The sequence below is a fragment of the Charadrius vociferus genome, unplaced genomic scaffold (genome assembly GCF_000708025.1).
Source record: "Charadrius vociferus isolate BGI_N301 unplaced genomic scaffold, ASM70802v2 scaffold180, whole genome shotgun sequence".
NCBI lineage: Eukaryota > Metazoa > Chordata > Aves > Charadriiformes > Charadriidae > Charadrius > Charadrius vociferus.
Window position 1 is genome coordinate 848,913 of NW_009646412.1, and position 12,404 is coordinate 861,316.

Genomic DNA, 12,404 nt, shown 5'->3' on the forward strand with positions numbered 1-12,404 from the left:
TATTTATTTTCAAAGGTCTGATTTTCCTCTCTCGTTATTATTTAGCCTTGTATTCTTTGATGCTTAAGGTCTAAAGTCTTAAGGTCTGAACAATAGCTTGTCCTAACTATCTCTCGGTTAACATACACTACCTATGTCAGAGTAGTAACACAGAGCCTGGTCTCGTGGGAGGTGTCCCTGCCCATGGCAGCGGGGTTGGAACTAGATGATCTTTAAGGTCCCTTACAACTAACCATTCTGTGATTCTATGTTGACATACACTACCTATGTAGTGTAAGTTAACATTCTTCTGTTACTACTCTGATTTCTATAAGGCCTCTTACAGATTCTCTCCCGATACAACCTTCTATAACAAGCAATTGTCAACTCTTTATTCTGTCCTCCAAATACTGTGCCATTAGTCTTTCAATCTATGAATAAAAGTGCTGATTGCAGCATGAATACCAGAGATGTAAAGTAACCTGATTTTTTATTTTTTTTTTTTTTTATCCGGAGGTCTTTTGGTTTTCCCATTTTTATGTGTGGATTTTTTTATGTCCTTTAATTGTGAGCATTTAATTGTGCTTGCTAAGGTCTGTTGGCTTCTTTGGCAGTGTCTGTAATGTCACTAAACCTTGGTTTTGAACTGGCATTCATTTTAAATGAGGAAATTATGCTGCCTGGATAGTTACAGTATTTTAAGAGATGTTATTGCATATGGTGAATTCAGTTCTACTTCAGAATATGCTTCTGCTTAAGCAAGACAAATTTTGATAGAGGATACGTGTTTCTTAAGAGTACCTTTTTTTCTTTTTTGTTGTTGAACTGCAGACCAGTGAGTGCAAAAATAAAACCTTTGGGCTCCAGAGATATTTTACCAAATAATCGTCAACTGTATGAGATGATTTTGACTTATAACTTTCATCAGGTAAGGGTGGTTGGTTTTATTAAAAATCGTTAATAAATACAGCATGTTGTCTGAAATCAGATTTTAACTTTAGCTTTCTGTCAGAAACGAGGTCTAGAATTAATAAATACAGCATGTTGTCCGAAATCGGATTTTAACTTTAACTAGCTTTCTGTCAGAAACGAGGTCTAGATTCGTGCTCTAGGCTCTCTGCAGTCAAAATTCTGATTTTGTCGTCTTCAGGAGCTACTGTTCCTTGAAATGGGCTTTAGTTCAGGTATCCTTTGGAATACGTGTGTAAGGATTATACTTGTTTTATTCAATAGTGGATTAAATGTTTTGACCTTTCTTTTAATAGCCTAAGAGTGGAGAAGTAACTCCAAGCTGTCCACTTCTTTGTGAATTGTTATACGAATCTGAATTTGATAGTCAACTGTGGATTATTTTCGACCAGAACAAAAGACAAATGGGTTCAGGAGATGCCTATCCACACCAGGTACAGAGTAATGTATTTGTTACATTCTATTTTCTGCACAGTGTGAAAATTTTCATTCTTTTTCACCTCCCAGGCTTGCTGTTAGTTCCTAACATTTCCTGCTCCTAACGTTTTCCAATGCATAGGTATAATGTTCTTATATTGTCACAAGAAGACAGGTTCAGTGGTGATATATCTGTATGAAAAAAAGTAATGACAGTTTTTTGTCTATGAAATAGAACGTTTTTTTTCCCCTCCCAAGGACAGAGAAGGAATTATGGTGTGATTTATTTCTACAAAAAGCTGTTAACTTGTAATTTCTTGTGGTTTTGACTGGTGCTTCTAAAGAAATGAATTCAAGTTTTTGTCTTTATGTTTGGGGTTTTTACAGAGATGTTACCTTGAACTTTTCTATTTAAGGGGGAAAGCATCATTATTTTTCCTGTAGTCTGATTTGTCCTCTGATAGATCAGAGGCTTCTGTATCCATGAAGGCTGTCTTCTGTGCTGTTGATGTCTTCACACAGCCTTTTAAATGCAACAGCTTGGTTTACTTCCTGTTGCTGTCTTTCAAAGGGAGTTTTTTGCACAAGACTTGTAGATACGTGTCTGGAGCGTGTCCAGAGGAGAGCCATGAGGATGATCCGAGGGCTGGAGCACCTCTCCTATGAGGAGAGGCTGAGAGAGCTGGGGCTGTTCAGCCTGGAGAAGAGAAGGCTCTGGCGAGATCTTAAAGGGGGCTTCCAGTCCCTAAAGGGGGCCTACAGGAGAGCTGGGGAGGGACTTTTTACTAGGGCATGTAGTGACAGGACGAGGGGGAATGGATATAAACTGGAAGAGGGCAGGTTTAGATTAAGCGTTAGGAAGAAGTTTTTCGCTTTGAGGATGGTGATGCACTGGAACAGGTTGCCCAGCGAGGTTGTTGAGGCCCCATCCCTGGAGGTGTTCAAGGCCAGGCTGCACGTGGCCTTGGGCAACCTGGTCTAGTTGGAGGTGTCCCTGCCCATGGCAGGGGGGTTGGAACTAGATGATCTTCAAGGTCCTTTCCAACCTAAACCATTCTATGATTCTATGATACTGTGCCCTCTGTGGGAATCTTCCTGCTGGAACAGACGGTGTGTCTGGATCATAGCAGGGGGAGAGAAGGGGGATAAAAATGGAAAAAAAAAATCATAAGAGAAACATTTTCCATAGTTTTTTATTTTTAAACTATTTTTTACAAATACAAAGTCACAGTTGAACTTCATCAATGTAATGTTTATCTTGATAGGTTGATCATGCTGAAGTGTACAAAAGATCAACTTTAAAGCATGTCTTTTGAATCTTACAGATGAATTTCAGAAATTTAAACTGGTGTTCCTTAACCTGCATTTTTAAGGTGCTATAAAATCTAAAAATCACCAAAGTAGCCTGTTACTTATACCTGATAGACGACCGCACTATAAATCTCTGGTGTTGTGCATCATAGAACAATTCTAAAGCAATTCAGAATTACTTAATCTAGGAAGAAATACCAACATGAAGCATGATTCCCTAACTCGGGAGAGGGAGATTCTGGGAGCGGGGTAGTTCTGAAGGCAGCCCCTTTTTACTTAGGGCTGCCTTTTGTATTATGGCAGCAGCAGCAGAAAGGAAACTTAGCATGCTACTGCTTAAAACATCCACATGGTGCCCTTTTAGGTTGATGGCAACGAAAGAATGTTTTCAAAATTAAGAATTTGAGTCTGGGGGGTTTTTGTTTGGAGGAGGGGCGAGGTTAGGTGGTGGTGGGTTTTTTCCATGAACGGAGAGGTGATGTTATCTGCACATTCCTAACAATATAAAATCTCAGGGCAAAGAGTCTGTCAGTTCTTTAAATTGCAGCCTTAAATCTTACAGGAGCACTGGGTCCCTTAATGTGGAAGCTGGTACCGTGTTTGAGACAGCAGAAGATGTCCTGTGATCTAAACCATAGAGCACCCAAAGTTACATAGTGAACTGAACCTCCTAGAGGTTTTGAACTAGAAGCAAGAATTCTGATTATTATTTGGGTAGTTAATACAATGTTAGAATAGGAAAAAATTAAGTCAGCCTATTTTGTGGTCTGAAGACTTTCAATCAATCCAAAATGTGGTTTTGCTGCTATCAAGTCTTGAAAGAACTCTGTTTTCAGGAGATTCCAAAACTAAGCAATTTATCATAATTTAAATGGTTAGAACTATATGGGTCAAGAAGAACATGACAGTCTTATTTCTGGGTTTCTTTGTGAATGGTGAAGTATTAAATCTTGACATTTATGAGAACTTCTTTCTTTCAGTATTCTGTGAAACTGGAAAAAGGAGATTACACTATTCGATTACAAATTCGTCATGAACAGAACAGTGAGCTGGATCGCATCAAAGACCTTCCATTTATTGTTTCTCACAGGTTGTCTAGTACCTTAAGCTTAGATATTTATGAAAACCATAGCCTTGCTCTCTTAGGGAAGAAGAAATCCAACAGTTTGACATTACCACCAAAACACAGTCAGCCGTTCTTTGTTACGTCTCTGCCTGATGACAAGTAAGTTACTGAAGTCCTGTTTTTCTCATATAGATCTAACCAAGCTGCCTCTGCACCTAACTAAAATGATGCTTTCATAGTGGCTTGGTAATTCCTCTTGTGTTGCTCTTTCACTGTTTGGGCTCTTTATTGTAGTCCCCATGGAATATTAATGAACCTGGTTTTAACACTGAACTTTCTTTGTTTGACTAGAATACCTAAAGGAGCAGGACCAGGATGTTATCTTGCAGGAGCTCTTACGCTGTCTAAAACAGAACTTGGAAAGAAAGCTGTGAGTATTTGAAATGGATGACGGCTTCTTTTTCTGAAACTTCTGAAGCGGGTAAATGGCATGCCAGGAAGTGCTGTCTTTAATGGTTTTAGTACCTTAAAAGAGCAGTAAGTTTAGTAATATAACACATTTTAGAAGCAGTTGTTTCATTGTAAACTCAGAGTAAGTTCTAAGTAGTTCTATTTTTATTTTCATCTTATAATTTCAACTTCAGTTACATTTTCTAAATTTTGAATTCTAATTTCTTCCACACTGAATCCTTGTATTTATAGAAGCAACTGCTTTTTTGTTGGAGTGGAGCCTTTAAAAGTGATTTTGTGTAGTTGCATAGCTTAGTATAATTTTTGAATGAAAAATACGTGCATATATAATGGGTTTTGTGCATGTTGGTTCTCTAATAAACAGCTAGACTCTTCCTTGCATGCATACAATTTTCAGCAAAAATGTGTGCTTTCTTAATGCCTACATGTTACTGTTACAAAATAGTAGGAATTTTGCTGACTCAAATGCATAAGCAGATATGCTTATGCACACTGTGCTGCACACTGATGTTGTCAACCACTAATATGACTGTATGCTTCAACAGAATGATGGGAGATCTCTGTATGTGATACTAGAAAAAAAGCTGTAGGGTTTCTTGCTCATAATGCAGCATCCTGTAAAAGCTGGTTTCTAAGTTTTATGAATCTGTAGCGCAACAATGATTATAGTAACCAGTTAACTCTTGTGTGTATCTGGTGCTAAGGTATTTATAAGATTCCTTTAGCTATTTTTAAATAAAAGGCAAAGCTGAGAATAAATTTGAATCAATCCTGGTGATTGTTAGTATTTAGAGATCGTTCATCTGTGTCCATATATCACTAGATGTGGCTGAAGAACATGTATAAAACTAGAGTATGTTTTCATAGAAAATAAGTTGCTGTGAGTAGGTGGCCATATACCTTTAGATCTTCTTGAGTAGAAAAGTTAGTTCATTCAGCCTGATTCGGTTGTAGGTAGTATTTTTGGGGCAGATTACATATAACTGTAGGTTAGATAATGTTTGTCAGGAGAATTTATGTATCAATGAGGAAAAACCCAGTAACTAAGAACTATAAAATACTCAGTTTTGTGTTTCTTTGTGATTCCTGCAAGGGTGCAAGTATACTTTTATGAAATCCATGGTAAATCCATTACAGTAGTGTAGTATAGTTTCCCTGACTTCTGCACTTCCTTGAACTATTGGTTGTAATTCTCATCTATCTTATTTTAAAGCCAGACTAAGTGATTATGTACAGCGATTTCTGGAATGGGAAATAGGAGGTGGGTAGGTATTGCCTGTCAAATTTCATGTGATGAGGAATACTTAAGAATTTACACATAGAGAAATTCTAGCTGAGGCGTGTCTCATGTCATAGTCTAAGGCATTACTGTTCCGGTCATATTTCACTGGAAAAAGGATGGTATCGGATAGCATTGGATACTTTCTGCTGCCTTCAGTGAACCTCAGTATGTACCAGGAGGCAAAAAGCACTAGGCAGCAAAGTTGTCTCTAGGTCAGCAAGTGGATGCAATGTGAGGGGAAAATGTATCTAATTTCTGTGTATTTATTATGAAATTGAACGATGACACTAAACAGTCAAAATCTAAAATCTACACTTTTGAGGCTGAATTTCTGTAATTTATTAATTTAAGCTAAGTGGTTAACAACACTTGCTTGTCTTACAGGAATAACAGACTGTATATGCAATAATGCATTGTTTCGTTAATTTTAAAAACCTGAAAAGCATGCTTTAAGAGCATGTTTGATCATAGATATGACTCTCTAAAAGTTTGAAAATCTGTAGGTTGAAAGTATAACCATAATTGTACCGAGAAGGTGTCTCCATCCTGTGTGGTGTGTGCATGTTTTCTTACGGTGTGTTATTCTAACTCCCAGGGGCAGTCTGCAGCAAAGCGACAAGGAAAATTTAAAAAGGTACTGAATGTTAGTTTTTGAAAAAGATATACTTAAGTCTTTTTGCATATGACTTAAAGAATTTGTCTACCAGTATTGGTTTTTAATTTGTCTCCTTCATCTATCTCCTTAGTCCTGAGTTATTTTACTTCAGCATCTTAAGTATGTCTACTGGTAGAATGACAAAACACTACTGTAATACAAAGCTGAGAGGCACCTGAGCATCTGGATACTTCTGCAATAAGTCCTGTAAAAATGCATGTGGTGATTAGTGGTCTGTCATTTTTCTTGTATGAAATCCTCAGGAATCTTCACTGTTTGTGGTCAAGATTTTCTGTGGTCAAGATTTTCTGTGGCAAATGTTTCTGCCTATTCTGTTCTGTCTGCAAATTGAGAACTGAATATGAACCTAACACTGATGTAGAATTGAATATCTAACTGTATAACAAGCCTACTGAATTGAGAGCTGGCTTCATTACAGTTGTAAAAAAACATACTGTAGCAAGCATTTTTTTCTTATGAGGGATGGACTTGATTGACAAGTCTCTCAATTCCTGATCCTACTCAAATTGAGTATAACTCATTATAGGCTAGAGTTTATACAGTGATGTAGCAAGTAGTAGAATTCACAGAAAGAATTTTGAAGCGTGTGTAAGATATTTCGGATAGGGAGTGAGTGACTTTTAACATGGCAGTGTTTAATATTGTCCTTTCTCATTTTTACATTAGGTAATACAGTATTCTGCCAGCAGTCAGAGACTGAAACAGTGTTTATAAAAAAACCCACAAAAAAACACTTGAATAGGCTACCTTTATAATGCTATTGGGTTTTTTTCCTGCTTTGGTCTTAACTTGTAAGGCTATTTACATTCTTTTGTTTTCAAGGTACAGCGTCCTGGAGTGACGTGCAAATTAGTCAGGATTCTTGGTCAAAATAAGGCATGAGAATCATGAATAACACTGTTTCTTGCCGTAATCTGTTATTTTGTTAACAGTGAGCTGGTAACTGAGCCTGCTAACTTACTCTGGTCTTGGTGTAATAACTGTGGAAACATGATTAGGCTTTACAAGAAGGATTTTAATGTATATTGCTGCAATTTTATTTTCATACTGCATCTGAAAATTATGCAGATCACTTTTAGAAGGATGATTTAAAATCCCATGTGAATGCATGGCTTCCTGATGAATAGGGTATAAAGTCTTCACTAAATGAATCTCTAACAAGGGAGTTAAACTCTAATCATAATTTAATTTGCATAACAAATCCTATTTAACAGATCCAAGAGGTTGCATATTGTTTTTTCTTTTGTTTTTAGAGGCGACTTCAGATCTGAGCAGTATACCCACTGAAGCCAAAATAAATACTGTTGTTCTTGATATTTCCACCTATTATTCATAAGAGGCATCAGCGTACTAGGAGCAAATAAATAAAACATAAGTGTATTTCAGAGCATTGATCCATAAGGGCTTCATTAGTGGACATATTTTTCTGAGAATGCAAATCTGAGGGGTTCCTGGTTTACAAGTTTGAATATTTATCCTGCCCTGTCATAAGTTTACATGCTGTTAAGAAGTTTGCCAGCATGGAAAACATGCTTATACTTGTCTTTTTGATTCATTCAGTCAAAAATGTGTAGATTTTTCATATTTTTCACACATACAACTCCAGGCCCCCTTGTAGGATTATGAGTGTTAATTTACAAGTCCTATTTTTATTTTATGTGTAGTTTTTGCTCTGATACTGATGACTAGTCTGTGAAAAGCTTTTTTAAAAAACAAAAAAAAATTTTTTTAGTTGAGGAGGGAGAAAACTTATTGGTTTGCATCTACGTGCATGACACTAGCAGAAATTCAGGGTGGGCATTTCTGGCTGTTTGAAAGTACTTTTATTTTCACACAATGGCTGAGGCTGGAAGGGACCTCTTGAGGTTATCTGGTCTAACCCCACTGCTTGAGCAGGGCCTCCTAGAGCTAGTTTCCCAGGACCATGCCCAGACAGCTTTTGAATATCTCCAAGGGTGGAGACTACACAACCTCTCTGGGCAACCTGTGCCCAGTGTTCAGTCTCCCCTGCTGTGAAAAAGTGTTTCCTGACATCCAAGGGGAACTTCCTATGTTTCTGTTTGTGGCCATTGCCTCTTGTCCTGTCACACTGCACCACTGAAAAGAGCCTGGATTTCTCTTTGCACCCTCCTTACAGGTATTTACACAGATTGATGAGATTCCTCCTCCACCTTCCAAATGCCTTCGCTTCTCTAGGCTGAACAGTTCCAGCTTTCTCAGCCTTTCCTCATAGGAGAGATGCTCCAGTCCATTGTCTTCATGGACCTTGACTGGTACTTCCAGTATGTCCACATCTCTCTTGTAGTGGGGACCTCAGAAATGGACACAGTGCTCCAGGTGTGGCCTCACCAGTGCAGAGTAAAGGAGAAGGATCACCTCCTGCGACCTGATGGTAGTATGTCTAATGCAGCCCAGGATACCGTTAGCCCTCTTTGCAGCAAGGGTAAATTGCTGGCTTACATTCAAGCTGGTGTCCACCAGGACCCTTAGGTCCTTTCCTGCCAAACTGCTTTCCAGCTGGGTGACCCTCAGCATGTACTGGTGCACGAGTTTATTCTTCTCTGGGTGCAAGACTTCACAGTTCCCCTTAATGAACTTCATGAGGTTCCCGAGAGCCCATTTCTGCAGTCTGTTAAGGTCCCTCTGGATGGCAGCACAAACTTCTGCTGTATCCACCGCTCCTCCCAGTTTGGTGTCATCAGCAAACTTGCTGAGCACTCAGCCCCATCATCCAGATAGTTTCCAGCCTCCAACCGTGTGCTGCTGATCACCACCCTCTAGGCCTGGTCATTCAGCAGGTTTCAATCCATCTGACTGCTCATCCAGTCCATACTTCAGTAGCTTCTCTGTTCTGCATGACAGCAGTTTGAGGTTATGCCAGGAAATAGCAGGCTACTTTCCCAAAGAAGGTAGTTATTTTTTTATATAACTGGACAAAAATATCAGTGGGATCAATAAGCAGGTACCTTCGTTTTACTAGACACATACAGCAGAATCATATGCCTAATCCATAATTTCCTGCTCAAATAGCTATTCTGGGGAACTTACTTTTATTTAAAAAAAAATAAAAATCCCCAAACCCACAGCAAACCCCAAAACAGTCGTTGGGTGTGGGTTTTTACTTAATGTCTTCCTGTCTTCAGTGAGTCTGGACTTAGGGGGGGGGGGGGGGAAACAAACACAAAACCAAACCTTTCTCTCTTGACTACTGAACCTGTGAAATGTGTGAAGTTCAGAATTCAGTGACGTTTGTCCTTTGAATTGATCCCCACTGAAGCAGAGAGTGCCATACTGTCATGGCTCAGGAAGCTGATGGACCCGTAGAAGTGTCCTTGGGCCTTAATGGGGAGGCACGTGCTAAATAACCATGGGAAAAACAAATTGGTTCTATGTACCTGTCTTCTTTCACAACTAACTTTTGTAGTGCAGTTACAATTTGATTATTTTTTCCCCCTTGTTTCCAAGTTTTGTTCTGAACATAGTTAGAATGAAATCATTGACTTTTTCTGGTCTGTAAGAAGTATTTTTTGTTGTTTTACATAACGCAGCTTTTGAACAGCAGTGTGTAACAACTAGCTAAGGGATAGAAAATTTCTACCTTTTTCTCCCTACCCTGCCATCCTTTTCTCCAATTTGAAGCAAAGAAATGCATTATGCAAATATTGATAACTACTAGTGGAAGACTAAAAAATACTATTGTGAAGTCAAATGTAAAAGGATTACTTCCTTTGAGCATTAAGACACTATCGCTGTTTTACTATGAGGCCTTCAAAAATAGGATGAAGTCCATGTCTGATTTAGTTTGGTGTAAGCCTGGCTGGTGACTTCAAGAAACTTCATTCATTTTCAATTAAATAAGAGTATTGCCATTAAAATAAGCAATGTAGCATAAATTGTATGCGTCTTAAAGTAGATACAGATTACATATGCACATTCAATTGTGTGTGTATGCAGATGTACGTGATCTTTATTAAATGGAAAACAAGACCAGGGATCTGTTTCTTTGAGGAGCTTTTTCCTGTGGTTAGTTTTGCTGTGAATACTTTAAAATACAAATAACAATAGTTCCTATGTCTTTTCTACATAAAGTACCGGATGTTGAATCATCAGACAAAAATCTAAATTTAAATCTTTAACCAAAGTTAAGTTAACCGTTAATTAAGGCAAATAACAATAGTTCATATGTCTTTTCTACATAAAGTACCAGATGTTGAATCATCGGACAAAAATCTAAATTTAAATCTTTACCAAAGTTAAGTTAACCGTTAATTAAGCTCTTTGAAGAGGTGACTGTTTTGAGGCCATTGTGCTTATTTATGTATGCAGTTTGTAGTTAAAAGTATAAGCTCACTGAGACTTATCAAACTGTGAACAGGGTACACTGAACAAAGTGCATCTTCTATATGCTTCCAAAGTTTTTAACATTGTTTAGTTTTTTTTAAAGGATAAACAAAGGTCAGCTTTCTCATTAATTTGAAAGTTTCCTTAAAGTCATTTTTGCAATGGGTAATATGCTTGCTCACTGCCTTTTTCTGTCTACAGCTCTGTATCTTTTCAGAGATACATATAGAATCAAGTCCAGTACAGGTGTTCAAGGAGGAGCTGCTGCCCGAGCATTCACACACCAGTCACGGTGTCACACACACAGTTACTCTCGGGCGCTATTCCTCCTTCTTCAAGCTCTACCCTTGGTTTCCTGCAGCAGAGTCTCAGGTGTAAGATTAAAATAATTAATTTAATCGAAAGATACAGCAGCAAGGACAGCCCGAGCTGGGTGCCCCCAAAGAGAGGGACCCTGAACAAAGAAATCCCTGGTCCATTATACGCTTGCGATCTCTACGCCCACCCCTCACACGCTGTCCATGCACTGTGCACATGTCTTTCAGTCCAATGGTGATTTTTGGTCTGGGGTCTTCTAACATCTTATTGGATTCTTTGTCTGTGTCCAGGCAGGCAAGCTCTCATCTTGTTGATTTGCAGTTTCAGCGGAGGGTTGGAGCCTCCTTATCTGCTGGTTTACACCCTTTGTGCACCCTCACTTGCTGGCAGAACGTGGGGAACTGAAGAGTCACAGACTTGGGAAAAACACTACCGAAACATCAGTGTGATATCAATGTCTTCCCCATACTAAAAGACTAAACACAGCACTGTACCAGCTGCTAGGAAGATTACTAAGAAGAATAACTCTATCACAGCCTAAAGGCTTCAGCAAATCTAGCTGCTTGTGCTAAGTTAAGCAAACAGCACAAATCACACCATATTGTAATCCTAAGTAATTTATTCTAATTAAAACTTATTTATGCTAAACAACTAATATTGCTACTGTAGCAATTCCATTGCTGTGGAACAGTTAGAGTGAAATTTGAATAAGAAAACAGACTAAAGTGCTGAGTTGTGAAGAGTTGCTGTTCTTCTCCTTAATCTTTAATGATGAATGTTTCTGTAATGGCAATGACAGTGTCATTCTGGGATCTTCTGGTATCTAGGGGCTTGCCAAGTTTTATAAATAATGCTCGTGTTTACTGACACAGTAGAGAAAAGAAAGCCTTCACTCTGTCTTATGGTTTTGTGATAGTTTACTTAAATGTGATAAGCACCTAAACCTTAGTTATCCCATGAAATAAGTTTGATATCTGTAGAGAAGAGTGTGCTTCTTTTTCTGTAAGCTCTTTTGAAAAAGGAGGGGTGCCTACATCTGAAGCTCTTTGTTTTCTTTCAGTGGTCATAGCTTGTAATGCTTGCAGATTCTCATGAGACAAAAAGTACCTGGGGGAGAGAATGGGGAGGTGACTTTTTACTGTTGGTGGTTTAGCTACGTAGAATTAGTCTCTTAAATGAAGGTGTTCATCCGCATAAGTGGGATTTTGTTAATCCAATTACACTTAGTTTGAAACTTAAACCATAGTAGAGCCTTCTTATATAGACAAGGCTGGAGAATGCAGAAGCCATTTAAATACGTAACTCCAAATGTATGTTCGAAGTAAGATCGAAGAGGACTGTCAAGAAAGAAATCCTGAAATAGTAGAAGAATATTTCTAGGAAGGCAGGTTGCTTTCTTAGGCAAACATTAGTCTCAGTACAGGACATCTTTTAAAAACACTGTAAACTACTGATTCAGATTTTTGTACTGAACTAACTTCTTATGCATCTTAAAATGTTTGGTTTGCTTTAATGAATTACGTTGTTGTTTTCTACCATTCTAATTCCCTTAGTCCCATACCACATTCCCGGCT

General features: G+C 38.3%; 1 protein-coding gene across 1 annotated transcript in view; it reads left to right on the forward strand.

Moving 5' to 3' along the window:
• TPP2 (tripeptidyl peptidase II) overlaps window positions 1-12,404 on the forward strand; it is a 50,479-nt gene that overhangs the window by 23,307 nt on the left and 14,768 nt on the right. Inside the window, exons 20-23 of the mRNA XM_009880579.1 lie at window positions 811-907; window positions 1,245-1,382; window positions 3,657-3,901; window positions 4,094-4,172. Of these exons, the coding sequence (XP_009878881.1) occupies window positions 811-907; window positions 1,245-1,382; window positions 3,657-3,901; window positions 4,094-4,172 (559 nt within the window). The remainder of the gene's footprint in view (window positions 1-810; window positions 908-1,244; window positions 1,383-3,656; window positions 3,902-4,093; window positions 4,173-12,404) is intronic.